The sequence below is a fragment of the Coregonus clupeaformis genome, chromosome 13 (assembly GCF_020615455.1).
Source record: "Coregonus clupeaformis isolate EN_2021a chromosome 13, ASM2061545v1, whole genome shotgun sequence".
In the NCBI taxonomy this organism is placed as follows: domain Eukaryota; kingdom Metazoa; phylum Chordata; class Actinopteri; order Salmoniformes; family Salmonidae; genus Coregonus; species Coregonus clupeaformis.
In genome coordinates this window covers 30245554-30260691 of record NC_059204.1, presented here as the reverse complement: position 1 = coordinate 30260691, position 15138 = coordinate 30245554, and the positions used below count along the sequence as shown (strand labels likewise).

Genomic DNA, 15138 nt, shown 5'->3' with positions numbered 1-15138 from the left:
TCCATCAGGGTGTAATGAGACACATCAGATGAGGGCCACAGAGGAAGAGAGGAGATGAGGGAAACAGAGGAAGAGAGGAGAGGAGGGAAACAGAAGAAGAGAGGAGATGAGGGCCACAGAGGAAGAGAGGAGATGAGGGAAACAGAAGAAGAGAGGAGATGAGGGAAACAGAAGAAGAGAGGAGATGAGGGCCACAGAGGAAGAGAGGAGATGAGGGCCACAGAGGAAGAGAGGAGATGAGGGCCACAGAGGAAGAGAGGAGATGAGGGCCACAGAGGAAGAGAGGAGATGAGGGAAACAGAAGAAGAGAGGAGATGGGATAGTCATGACAGGGGTGTGCCCCCCAACCCCCACCCTCAGCCCATCAGCTGACTTGCTCGTGAAACGATGGTTACACAAGGCTTCCTACAGAGGCCACTCCTGTGTGTGCGTGTGTGTGTGTGTGTGTGTGTGTGTTTGTTAGCCGCTAACACGTGAGACGTCAAGGGAAAGAATGCTTGCACGTCAAGGCCATGTTGTAAAAGTCTGGCCGATTTACCCGTCACTAGGGCTGGAAATTGCCAGGTACCTCCCGATACGATATTATCACGATACTTTGGTGCCGATACGATATGTTTTGCGATTCTCATGATTCTATGTGTATTGTAATTCAATACTGTGGTTTTATTGCTCACCATATGTCTGATGCAGAGGGACAAGAGAGAGCCATGAGAAAAAAAGATTGGATCAGTCACAGAAATAAAAGTGCTGAAAACAAATTGGCTCCCTATTTAAAAAGATTTAGAATAAGCTATGAAGGAAAAATACTGGTTTTGGTGCAGATACAGCCAACTAGTGCAAAAATAATATTGTGATATTGTCAAAACAATACATCGTCAAAGATAATATCCCGATATATAACTATAGATTTTTTCCCCCCATCACTAGAGAATAACAGGGGAATGGACTTGTATGAGGTGCAAAGATTTAATGTCATGTTTGTACTGAATAACAACTATAGGTGGGGTTGATTTATCGAACAACACATATTTCTCTAATGAAATACGAATGAGACGGACAGCCTAATAGTGTTATCACAGCAAAGTCAACAATAGAAGACTGACTAAGCATTTTAAGGGGGCATTTCAGTGTACAATTATACACTGCAAGAAGTAATTCCACACATACTCCTAAATAGAAAGTCTTGACTCTGAACAGAGTGCTGTCTATGAAGAGTCTGCCCATACAGAGAGATATTTACTGCTTGGACCATTGACTAGTTAAACTCATGGATGGACTGGTCTCAGTGTGTGAACTACAATGGTCCGTCTATGGCTCTGTGCTCCCAGACAAACAGGCTGACACAGACGGACAGGGACAGAGACACAGGGTGGGTGAAATGGCAGCCATCTCAAACCCCTGGCCTGGCTGCAAAAATGTGTGCAGTTAGTCTGTGATAATTCCCGAGGCCTCAATTAGCTAATTGGTTGGAATGTAAGTGATTTGACTGAGTGCTGCTGCAGTGTGAGTTAGGAGCGGAAACTGTGGTGTGTGTCTGTCTGTCTGTGCATGCGTGCGTGTGTGTCAGGGTTTCTGTTAGGAAAATGTGGTGCAGGACAACGTAACCGGGAAGATTTATATTTACCGGACCCATATACATTGGGTGCGTAACCCATTAAAGGTGTCCACCCACGGTGCTCAGAATGACAGAAATCACATTTAGATTATGGTAATTCATCTTAACAGAACATGCAACTCCTGTAATGATGCAAGCAAATAAAACGTGAATTTCAAACATTTGCCAAAACTCCATTCTAAACAGAGCACCTGATGAGAGCGGTTCCATATGTGACAGAAATGAAAGTCTCCGTTAGTAAGGTAGAAAGAGGGGGAGTCTAAAGAGGCAACAACTAGGATGGGTTGTTAATATGACTTTTGGCTTCTGGACAATGAAAGAAAGTTGATAAGAAACCAATAGAACAGGAGAGAAATGGCATATGAGGAAGTATTTTATTGGCTAGGGAAGTAAATTGAAATACATTTACCAAAATGTTATAATTACTCATGTCTACACAGAAATAAAATCATTCAAAATACTTCACCAGAAAGCATGACAGCCACAGAGGAATCTAGGATTTTTTTTTTTTATAGCTGTGGATTTTCAAATCACAAGCTTGTAGGCCTATGCCTATTAGGGAAAGCAGCAATTAGGGCAGAGCACGTGGAAATAGGCATAGCTGATTATTGAGATGTGGCTGTCAGTGAAAAGCATCTAAAATATGTGTGAAGATAATGTGTCTTTAGTCATTTAAAACGTTGAGACAAGAAGGGGAGGGATGTGTGGCGAATATATAGGCGAGTCTCTCTCCAGAATGGCTCAGTTGTCTCGCAAATTCTTGCGCATTTATTGTTTCATTGTGTGAATTGTTTGCCCTTAGATTTTTTTAGCTTTTTTTATCAATTCCCAATACATACACTGAGTATACCAAACATTAGGAACACCTTGACAGCATTTCCCAAACTCTGTCCTCGGGACACCAAAGGGTTCACGTTTTGGTTTTTGCCCTAACACTACACATCTGATAAAAATGATCAAAGCTTGATGATTAGTTGAATCAGCTGTGTAGTGCTAGGACAAAAACCAAAAGGTGCACCCCTTGGGGTCCCGAGGACCGAGTTTGGAAACCCTGACCTAGGACATTAGGAACAAGCCTCAATTCGTCGGGGCATGGACTCTACAAGATGTCGAAAGCATTCCATAGGGATGCTGGCCCATGTTGACTCCAATGCTTCCCACAGTTGTGTCAAGTTGGCTGGATGTCCTTTGGGTGGTGGACCATTCTTGATACACACAGGAAACTGTTGAGCGTAAAAAACCCACCAGCGTTGCAGTTCTTGACACAAACCGATGCACCTGGCACCTACTACCATACTCCGTACAAAAGGCACTTAAATATTTTGTCTTGCCCATTCACCCTCTGAATGGCACACATACACAATCCATGTCTCAAGGCTTACAAATCCTTCTTTAACCTGTCTCCTCCCCTTCATCTACACGGATTGAAGTGGATTTTACAAGTGACATCAATAAGGGATCATAGCTTTCACCTGGATTCACCTGGTCAGTCTATGTCATGGTAAGAGCAGGTGTTCTTCATGTTTTGTACACTCAGTGTATGTCACCAGTAATAAACATATGTCTGGGGAATAATTTTTTTTTTAAAAGAGTAGCTCAAGACATAGAAAGATTAATGCAACATGGAAGAACCTGCATTTATCATATTTTTCTCTATGTATTTTGACTTGGTTGACAATGGAAGTTATAGGGCTACTGCTACATTAGCCTATAGGCTATGGGTTCCATGCGCTCATTTCTTTAGCCGCCAATGGTTGACGGTGTATCAATGTGTCCATATGGCAGAGGCTGGTGCTCTCGCATGAGTTACATTTTAACTTTTACATTTTTACCATTTTAATTCAGATTTTTTATGATTAATCATGTGACAATGAATTTGAGAAACGAAAACATTATTATTGAAATTAAACTGTTCCATGAAAATGTGCCTATGAAAATCATAACTGGCACGCAGATCGGTAGAAATGATAGGATAAACTGTAAGCTTCACAACATTGAAACTCAAGTGAAGTCCTTATAAAATAATTGTTGCCACGTTTCCATGGTCAGATTTGCCTATAGGCTACTTTGAAGCAAGGTAAGACATGCCTCATAATATGAAATAATCAGGTTTCAAACAATTAAGTAGGCCTATGTTTTCAAAATGCATACTGACTCCAGCTCACGTTATAAAGTGGTGGGTGACGTGCTGATAGCCTGTCGCCTGCACTTGAATGGTGAATGGGAGGCACGCTTCAATTACCAGTTGAGAAATAAAAATGGTAGCTCTTTTTAAATCGTGCACAAAAACTGTTTTGAACATGTGATTGCATTGTTGCAAAGAATGGGCTTATAAAAGCATGTTTTACTCCAGCAGCAACCAGCTGAGGAGCAGCAGGAGAAATCCCTCTCAGAATAGGCTCTGGATGCTGTGTGCATACTGACACCATGGCTCTGAATGCACTGTCAGCATGCAGCCAAAGTTACTAACCACTTTTGGAGCCTCTCTAATCCTATCCTGATGTTGACAGGAGATGAGAGTTGTATTCATAACATGGCTCGAAAAAAAACAAGTTATATTAACTGGCTAGCTAGCTAGCGTTAGCAACGTTGGGTGGTCAATAAGACAGAGCTAGCTAAATCAGCTGAGCTAGCAAATGTAACAAAAGTATAATTTTGGATTAGAAAAATACTCCAACATTCTCTGCATGTCAGGAATCACAGTAGAAATTGCACTGTTAAATTATTTATCAATTTAAAGAATTTGTTTTTGGATGAAAACTCTGCTTTTGTATTGCCCTCATTGTTTCAAACGTGAGCTTGTCCGAGGTGTCGAACTCGACAACAGTTGCTATCCATTGCAGCGCTTTGATTGTTTGGCCAAAATAGCAAAGGGTCAATTGGGTGTGGGAATGATACAAAATGGATGTCCATTAAAAGTTTGGTTATAATCAGCAGTGTTAGGGGTAAAGATGTAAAGTAATGTGTTGGATATTACAGTTACTTTGTCAAACAATGTGTGCATTACTCTCAGAATCATTTCCCTACTGTGTGCGATTCAATGATCCGATCTCGACTTGTTTCCTCATTTAGTTCTCAAGCGAGCAGAGGCTGTTTGGAGAAATGTCACGACAGCTGCCGTCCATGGAAACATATAGAGTGCGCACCTCGGATCTTTGCCATTGATCGCTTCTGTGATAGCAAAGCCCATAGAGGGCTTTCCCGTCTAGTGGCAAGTGTGCCCTCTATACATCTCTATGTTGTCTGTCTATGGGTCCAGAACTGATGGCTCAAGATATATACAGTGGGGAGAACAAGTATTTGATACACTGCCGATTTTGCAGGTTTTCCTACTTACAAAGCATGTAGAGGTCTGTATTTTTTATCATAGGTACACTTCAACTGTGAGAGACGGAATCTAAAACAAAAATCCAGAAAATCACATTGTATGATTTTTAAGTAATTCATTTGCATTTTATTGCATGACATAAGTATTTGATACATCAGAAAAGCAGAACTTAATATTTGGTAGAGAAACCTTTGTTTGCAATTACAGAGATCATACGTTTCCTGTAGGTCTTGACCAGGTTTGCACACACTGCAGCAGGGATTTTGGCCCACTCCTCCATACAGACCTTCTCCAGATCCTTCAGGTATCGGGGCTGTCGCTGGGCAATACGGACTTTCAGCTCCCTCCAAAGATGTTCTATTGGGTTCAGGTCTGGAGACTGGCTAGGCCACTCCAGGACCTTGAGATGCTTCTTACGGAGCCACTCCTTAGTTGCCCTGGCTGTGTGTTTCGGTCGTTGTCATGCTGGAAGACCCAGCCACGACCCATCTTCAATGTGCTCTTACTGAGGGAAGGAGGTTGTTGGCCAAGATCTCGCGATACATGGCCCCATCCATCCTCCCCTCAATACGGTGCAGTCGTCCTGTCCCCTTTGCAGAAAAGCATCCCCAAAGAATGATGTTTCCACCTCCATGCTTCACGGTTGGGATGGTGTTCTTGGGGTTGTACTCATCCTTCTTCCTCCAAACACGGCGAGTGGAGTTTAGACCAAAAAAGCTCTATTTTTGTCTCATCAGACCACATGACCTTCTCCCATTCCTCCTCTGGATCATCCAGATGGTCATTGGCAAACTTCAGACGGGCCTGGACATGCGCTGGCTTGAGCAGGGGGACCTTGCGTGCGCTGCAGGATTTTAATCCATGACGGCATAGTGTGTTACTAATGGTTTTCTTTGAGACTGTGGTCCCAGCTCTCTTCAGGTCATTGACCAGGTCCTGCCGTGTAGTTCTGGACTGATCCCTCACCTTCCTCATGATCATTGATGCCACACGAGGTGAGATCTTGCATGGAGCCCCAGACCGAGGCTGATTGACCGTCATCTTGAACTTCTTCCATTTTCTAATAATTGCGCCAACAGTTGTTGCCTTCTCACCAAGCTGCTTGCCTATTGTCCTGTAGCCCATCCCAGCTTTGTGCAGGTCTACAATTTTATCCCTGATGTCCTTACACAGCTCTCTGGTCTTGGCCCTTGTGGAGAGGTTGGAGTCTGTTTGATTGAGTGTGTGGACAGGTGTCATTTATACACATAACGAGTTCAAACAGGTGTAGTTAATACAGGTAATGAGTGGAGAACAGGAGGGCTTCTTAAAGAAAAACTTACAGGTCTGTGAGAGCAGGAATTCTTACTGGTTGGTAGGTGATAAAATACTTATGTCATGCAATAAAATGCAAATTAATTACTTAAAAATCATACAATGTGATTTTCTGGATTTTTGTTTTAGATTCCGTCTCTCACAGTTGAAGTGTACCTATGATAAAAATTACAGACCTCTACATGCTTTGTAAGTAGGAAAACCTGCAAAATCGGCAGTGTATCAAATACTTGTTCTCCCCACTGTATATATATAATTTGTTGTTGTTGTTGTAATTTTACCTTATTTTCCTCTCCAATTTCGTGATATCCAATTGGTAGTTACGATCTTGTCTCATTGCTGAAATTCCACAACGGGCTCGGGAGAGGCGAAGGTGAGAAACATGACCCGCCAAGCCGCGCTGCTTCTTAACACACTGCTCACTTAACACGGAAGACAGCTGCACCAATGTGTCAAAGGGAACACCATTCAACTGACGACCGTCAGCTTGCAGGCGCCCGTTTGGCCACAAGGAGTCGCTAGAGCGCAATCAAGTGATTTTTCTCCAAAGACTCAATTAATGGTCATCATAAAAATCCAGTCTCATTTCACCTCCCTCTCTGCTGCCTGTGTGGACAGACTGAGCAAACAGTAACCACAACACTGGCTGTGGTTATTAGCAGCATTATGGACAATTAGGGCCGAAAGGGTAGGAAATGTGCGGATATTAATAACAATCAGCTTACGTAATGTCATTTCCCCAGCCTACCCTGTAGTACTGTCTTCTTAAGATCAAGGCTATAGGCTTAGTTCAGATTCAAGTCTCTGTCCTTGTCTGTGTTTTTCTGTACTGAGTCAGTAGATATGGAGAGACGGAGAGAGACAGAGAGAGAGACAAAGAGAGAGAAGCAGTGGCTCTACTCACCACAATCATTTCTGAGGGCTCTAAAGTGATGCATTCACAGCCTCGTCTGCCCCCCAGCTGCTTGCCAAAGCTGTGGAGAGAGAGAACACACAGCACAGAGGACACAGGGTGTTAAACTGAGTGGAAGGCCAAGGCATCTTTATATGGCCAGGGTGGGACCACACACAGTCTTCGTCATTTTGATTAAAATATCATTAAGTCTTAGTCACATTTTTGTCATTTGAATAATGATTTAGTCTAGTTATTGTTAAAATGACAAACTGTTGGCCACTTTAGTCAACTAAATGCCCTTTCATTTTAGTCACATCACATTTGTATTGCCTCATTAACCTATAGTAAACATAAATCCCTGACTTCCATATGCACAATCATACATACCCTTGTCCTACCAACATATATATTGCACATTACATACAAAACAAAGACACACACAAGCAGAGACAGAGAGAGAGAGAGCAAGACAGAGAGAGAGACAAAGAGCGAGACAGAGACAGAGAGTGAGACAGAGACAGAGAGCGAGACAGAGAGCGAGACAGAGAGCGAGACAGAGAGCGAGACAGAGAGCGAGACAGACAGACAGACAGACAGACAGACAGACAGAGAGAGAGACAGACAGAGAGAGAGACAGAGAGAGCGAGAGAGAGAGAGAAGAGAGAGACAGACAGACAGACAGACAGAGACAGAGAGACAGACAGAGAGAGAGACTGATGGTGGCGCAAGGTATTATGGGTTGCACCTCAATCACTCAGTCAAGTCATTGCTATTGTTATTAACGTTCCACAGACGCCACAGCCACATTTATGTCCAAAATTAGAATGGGGCTAATGACTTTCAACGGGAGCTAATGGCTGTTTCGGCCAGTGAGTCACTAAACCTCAAGTCCGAATCGAGTCCTGTGCTCGAGTCCAAGTTTGAGTCATGAGTCCCTATGGCTTAAGTCAGAGTCCCAGTGCTCGAGTCCTGGTCCAAGTGCTCAGGTCTGAGTCACTGGGTCCACATTAACTCAAATAAATGTATTTACCCAGTCAGATATAGCGTAGTGGCAAGAATAATTTAGCCAACAAATTGTTTGCTATCCCTTTTCCTTTCTTTCTGTGCCACCAAATTCATGTAGCCTAAAGAAATGGTTAACGGTCCGGTCCGCAGATAGCCTAGTTTTAGAATGGGCCGCGATATGCTTTATGAATGTAAAATGCGGCCTCCAATGCAAAAGTTGCGCTCGTATTGGGTCATGTCGGTACAATCCAGTGGAGGCTGCTGAATGGAGTGTAATGGCTGGAATGGAGTGAATGGAACGGTATCAAACACATGAAAACCATGTGTTTGATACCATTCCAATCAATCCATTCCGGGCATTATTATGAGCCTTCCTCCCCTCAGCAGCCTCCACTGGTAGAATCAAGCTGTTTTCTCTGAGGAAAAGAGGGAGACTTGGCTATGTTGGCTACAGAACCTGTACAGTGAGGGAAAAAAGGATTTGATCCCCTGCTGATTTTGTACGTTTGCCCACTGACAAAGACATGATCAGTCTATAATTTTAATGGTAGGTTTATTTGAACAGTGAGAGACAGAATAACAACAAAAAAATCCAGAAAAATGCATGTAAAAAATGTTATAAATTGATTAGCATTTTAATGAGGGAAATAAGTATTTGACCCCTCTGCAAAACATGACTTAGTCCTTGGTGGCAAAACCCTTGTTGGCAATCACAGAGGTCAGACGTTTCTTGTAGTTGGCCACCATGTTTGCACACATCTCAGGAGGGATTTTGTCCCACTCCTCCAAGTCATTAAGGTTTCGAGGCTGATGTTTGGCAACTCGAACCTTCAGCTCCCTCCACAGATGTTCTATTTGATAAAGGTCTGGAGACTGGCTGGGCCACTCCAGGACCTTAATGTGCTTCTTCTTGAGCCACTCCTTTGTTGCCTTGGCCGTGTGTTTTGGGTCATTGTCATGCTGGAATACCCTTCCACGACCCATTTTCAATGCCCTGGCTGAGGGAAGGAGGTTCTCACCCAAGATTTGACGCTACATGGCCCCGTCCATCGTCCCTTTGATGCGGTGAAATTGTCCTGTACCCTTAGCAGAAAAACACCCCCCAAAGCATAATGTTTCCACCTCCATGTTTGACGGTGGGGATGGTGTTCTTGGGTTCAAAGGCAGCATTCCTCCTCCTCCAAACACGGCGAGTTGACTTGATGCCAAAGAGCTCGATTTTGGTCTCATCTGACCACAACACTTTCACCCAGTTCTCCTCTGAATCATTCAGATGTTCATTGGCAAACTTCAGACGGGCCTGTATATGTGCTTTCTTGAGCAGGGGGACCTTGCGGGCGCTGCAGGATTTCAGTCCTTCACGGCGTAGTGTGTTACCAATAGTTTTCTTGGTGACTATGGTCCCAGCTGCCTTGAGATCATTGACAAGATCCTCCCGTGTAGTTCTGAGCTGATTACTCACCGTTCTCGTGATCATTGCAACTCCACGAGGTGAGATCTTGCAACGAGCCCCAGGCCGAGGGAGATTGACAGTTCTTTTGTGTTTCTTCCATTTGCGAATAATCGCACCAACTGTTGTCACCTTCTCACCAAGCTGCTTGGCGATGGTCTTGTAGCCCATTCCAGCCTTGTGTAGGTCTACAATCTTGTCCCGGACATCCTTGGAGAGCTCTTTGGTCTTGGTGGAGAGTTTGGAATCTGATTGATTGATTGCTTTTGTGGACAGGTGTCTTTTATACAGGTAACAAGCTGAGATTAGGAGCACTCCCTTTAAGAGTGTGCTCCTAATCTCAGCTCGTTACCTGTATAAAAGACACCTGGGAGCCAGAAATCTTTCTGATTGAGAGGGGGTCAAATACTTATTTCCCTCATTAAAATGCAAATCAATTTATAAAATTTTTGACATGGGTTTTTCTGGATTTTTTTGTTGTTATTCTGTCTCTCACTGTTCAAATAAACCTACCATTAAAATTATAGACTGATCATTTCTTTGTCAGTGGGCAAACTTACAAAATCAGCAGGGGATCAAATACTTTTTTCCCTTCACTGTATATGAAATGCAGTGGGAAAAGTGGGAGGGTTGAGCAAGAACACAAATTCAAAGACAGCCTACTTTTTCTATAGCCTACTCAAGTGAGCGAAAAATATTGCTAGACTGTTGTTTTACTATTAAACTGTGCTACTAATATTAAATTGTGCTCATCACTGAAAAGCTCTCAATCTCTCCAAAAGCTCTTGTCCAGTCCACATAATTTTGTCTGGTTTTAGTAAAAATAACTTTAGTTCAGTCTGTTTTTCTGGGTCTATTTAGTCAGTGATCGTCTCGTCAATTGCCACAGAAAAATAGGTGTTTGACAAATATTTGAGTCACTATTTTTGTTGACGAAATTAACACTACTGTTCAACACTGAATACACTTTTACATCGCAAATTAGAGACACTGTTTTTAGTGTCAGTTTCAATGTTTTGCAGTCAGAACTGATGTTTGTATCCAATGATGCAAAGATCGACTAGTTCAATTGAAGCGATAACAAAAGTTAGGCCTGTTTATTTCTAACAGTGACACAGTGAAATCAACAATCGTTCTACACTAATGCATTGACGTGAACTGGTATTGGTAATTTAGTAGCAGGTTAAAGTTGATGCTTGTTAACAAATAAAGGATTGGTAGGAGGTTCACACAGCGAGTCAACTGTCCTTTGATGATTTAATCGACCTGCTCCTCCCCTCTGGACAATAAGGTTATGTTCGACTGGGATCACAAAGGAGCTTATTGATCTTCACACAGCTCTGGGATGCGTCCCAAATGGCACCCTATTCCCTATATAGTGCACCACTTTTGACCAGGGCCCGTAGGATCTGTTCAAAGCAGTGCCCTAAGTAGGGAATAGGGTGCCATTTGGGACACAACACAGGACTCAGCCTTTTCACTGGTTCCACCACATAACAGAACAGACCGGCTCAGATGGCTTTCACACTTCTCCCTTCAGATCAAATCACATGGTGTAGTAGTATCACGTTAGTCAGCCCAATGACTTTCCCACAGAGATGACTTCATTAAGACCTGGTTCCCCATTCACATGAATGGAGCTGTTCAGCTGTACAATGATTTTCTGATGAGATACCAAAATACTCACTAACTACACTGAACTAAAATATAAATGCAACATGTAAAGTGTTGGTCCAATGTTTCATGAGCTGAAATAAAAGATCCCAGAAATGTTCCATACGCACAAAAAGCGTATTTTTATTATATTTTGTGCACAAATTTGTTTACATCACTGTTAGTGAGCATTTCTCCTTTGCCAAGATAATCCATCCGCCTGACAGGTGTGGTATATCAAGAAGCTGATTAAAAAGCATGATCAATAACCTTGTGCTGGGGACAGTAAAAGGCCACTCTAAAATGTGCAGTTTTGTCACAACACAATGACAGGTTTTAAATTCTCTACCATAATCCACCTCCAACAGTGGTTTCAGAGAATTGAGCAGTACATAAAACCAGCCTCACAACCGCAGACCACGTCTCACCACGCCAGCCCAGGACCTCCATATCCAGCATCTTCACCAGCGGGATCTCTGAGACAAGCCACCCGGATAGCTGATGAAACTGTGGGTTTGCACAACTGAATAATTTTTGCACAAACTGTCAGAAACAGTCTCAGGGAAGCTCATCTGTGTGCTCGTCGTCCTCATCAGGGTCTTGACCTGACAGCAGTTTGGTGTTGTAACAGACTTCATTGGGCAAATGCCCACCTTCGATGGCCACTGACATGCTGGAGAAGTGTGCTCTTCACGGATTAATCTCGGTTTCAACTGAACCGGGCAGATGGCAAGCGGTTTGCTGATGTCAACGTTTTGAACAGAGTACCCCATGGTGGCGGTGGGTTATGGTATTGGCAGGCATAAGCTACAGACAACAATCTATATTTTTTTTAATCGATGGCAATGTGAATGCACAGAGATACCGTGATGAGATCCTGAAGCCCATTGTCGTGCCATTCATCTGCCGCCATCACCTCATGTTTCAGCATGATAAGGCACAGCCCCATGACACAAGGAGCTGTACACAATTCCTGGAAGCTGAAAATGTCCCAGTTATTCCATGACCTGCATACTCACCAGAATGTCACCCAATGAGCATGTTTGGGATGCTTTAGATCGACGTGTACGACAGCGTGTTCCAGTTCCCGCCAATATCTAACAACTTCGCATAGCCCTTGAAGAGGAGTGGGACAATATTCCACAGGCCACAATCAACAGCCTGATCAACTCGATGCGAAGGAGATGTGTCGTGCCGCATGAGGCAAATGGTGGTCACACCAGATACTGACTTGTTTTCTGATCCACACCCCTACTTCTTTATTTAAAGGTCAACTCTATATGCAAAAGTATGTGGACACCCCTGCAAGGATTCGGCTATTTCAGCCACACCCGTTGCTGACAGGTCTATAAAATGTAGCACACCGCCATGCAATCTCCATAGACAAACATTGGCAGTAGAATGGCCTTACTGATGAGCTCAGTGACTTTCAACATGCCACCGTCTTAGGATGCCACCTTTCCAACAAGTCAGTTCGTCAAATTTCTGCCCCGCTAGAGCTGTCCCGGTCAACTGTAAGTGCTGTTACTGTGAAGTGGAAACGTCTAGGAGCAACAACGGCTCAGCCGCGAAGTGTTAGGCCACACAAGCTCACAGAACGGGACCGCCGAGTGGTGAAGCGTGTAAAAACAGTCTGTCCTCTTGCTCTTGTGGCTGAATGGAAGCAAGTCCCCGCAGCAATGTTCCATCATCTAGTGGAAAGCCTTCCCAGAAGAGTGGAGGCTTTTATAGCAGCAAAGGGGGGACCAACTCCATATTAATGCCCATGATTTTGGAATGAGATGTTCGATGAGCAGGTGTCCACATACTTTTGGTCATGTAGTGTATCAAATCAAATTGTATTTGTCACATGCGCCGAATACAATACCTTACCGTGAAATGTTTACTTACAAGCCCTTAACCAACAATGCAGCTCAAGAAATTGAGTTAAGAAAATATTTACTAAATAAACTAAGTAAAAAAAATTAAAACACAATAAAATAACGAGGCTATATACAGGGGGGTACCGGTACTGAGTCAATGTGTGGGGATACAGGTTAGTCGAGGTAATTTGTACATGTAGGTAGGGGTAAAGTGACTATGCATAGATAATAAACAGTGAGTAGCAGCAGTGTAAAAATCTGTAATCCCAGTCATGTGATCCATAGACTAGTTAGGGCCTAATTAATTTATTTCAGTTGACTGATTTCCTTATATGAACTGTAATTCAGTAAAATCGTTGAAATTGTTGACTGTTGCGTTTATTTTTGTTCAGTTTAATTCAACCCAATGAGAAGTGGGAGAGGAGAGAGGAGAGGAGGGATCCCTTTGTTTCAGCTTTCCATCTAATAATAGAATAGTCATTTTTAGATTTTGTCATTTCATTTCTTAATCTTCAGGGCGGTGTCACATCTCAATAGCACAATCCATCTGCAATCAGAAAGGAAAATACCCGTGCTCCAATTAACGGAGAGAAAGTGAGACATTCAGTGTATTTAATTATGAGATGCGTGCTGAGCAGGGAGAGCACCTCCTACTCTTCCAGCTTGTGTCCCAAATGGTACCCCATTCCCTTTATACTGCACTGCTTTTCACCTGGGCCGATAGCGCTCTGGTCAAAAGTAGTGCACTAAATAGGAAATAGGGTACCATTTGGGACACATCCCTACTCTCCCAGACCAAAGAGAGCGAGACGCATTCATCTTATCAATTCTCTAATCATGGATGGTTTCACACAACGAAACCAGCACATGTTCCTGGTCCAATGAAAGAAAGCATGTCTTCATTTGGTGTATGAAAAATGTATGCACTCACTAACTGTAAGTCGCTCTGGATAAGAGCGTCTGCTAAATGACTAAAATGTAAATGTAAAATGTGTTCGGCGATAAAGAAAAACGTTCAAATTCCTGAGAATGGAATCCACCACCTCGACAATTATGTAAACATTGGGAAATAGTGGTCCTATGTAGCTCAATTGGTAGAGCATGGCGCTTGTAACACCAGGGTAGTGGGTTCGATCCCCGGGACCACCCATACCTAAATAAATTAAAAAAATTATGCACGCATGACTAAGTCGCTTTGGATAAAAGCGTCTGCTAAATGGCATATTATTATATTATATTATAAATATCAAAGCTTATGCTAGGGTATGTACAGTATCTGGGATGAGTGGGGGGTTGGAGAGATGGAGGGTAGTCAAGAGAAGTTGGCTAACCTCCATGTAGTGTTTTCATTTCATATTATGAAACAAACCAGTCAAATTAAACTCCTACAGCCCCATTAGTCTATATCAGGGGTAGGCAACCCTGTTCCCCGAGTGCTGCAGGTACTGCAGGATGTTGTTCCAACTAGGCCTGACCAACTGAGCTAACTGATCAGTTCAGTGATGACCTAAATTCAACACAACTGGTCGTCCAGTTCGGTTAAACCAAAAACATGAGGTTGCCTAACCCTGGTCTACATTATTGAGCAGGAATACTAATGATATTCTAAATGTAGGAAAAAAAACAGACAAATGTTACTAAAGGAACTGCCCCAGTTTTAGCTTACCTTGAACATGCTGGACAATCAACAACAATCACCGGACAAGAGAAGGGCTGCGGTTTCACCAGATTCAAAATATGGGAAGACATGAGAACTTCACAAGACTTTAGAAAACAACCTTTCTTTCAGCTACAGGATCACTTACTGTTGTGTTCAACAAGGCTGTGTTCTCTTGTAATGGGTATGTTAAGATTAATCCGTTTTAGAAGTGAAACTGCAAATAGAAAGAAACACTTCCCGTGGGCTATTCCTCAGTTAAGCCATGGCTCAGTCTGGGGAAATGTGCCTTTCTTGCTTTCTCTCAGTAGTAGTAGTGTTCTCTGTCAGATTTAAATCAACAACATGTATAGTACGCT

General features: G+C 43.0%; 1 protein-coding gene across 2 annotated transcripts in view; it reads right to left on the bottom strand.

Moving 5' to 3' along the window:
- Window positions 1-15138, bottom strand: part of LOC121580109 (rap guanine nucleotide exchange factor 6-like) — a 168016-nt gene that overhangs the window by 106450 nt on the left and 46428 nt on the right. For both annotated transcript variants that reach the window (XM_045224327.1, XM_045224328.1), the window contains exon 5: window positions 7162-7231. In XM_045224327.1, the coding sequence (XP_045080262.1) occupies window positions 7162-7231 (70 nt within the window). The remainder of the gene's footprint in view (window positions 1-7161; window positions 7232-15138) is intronic.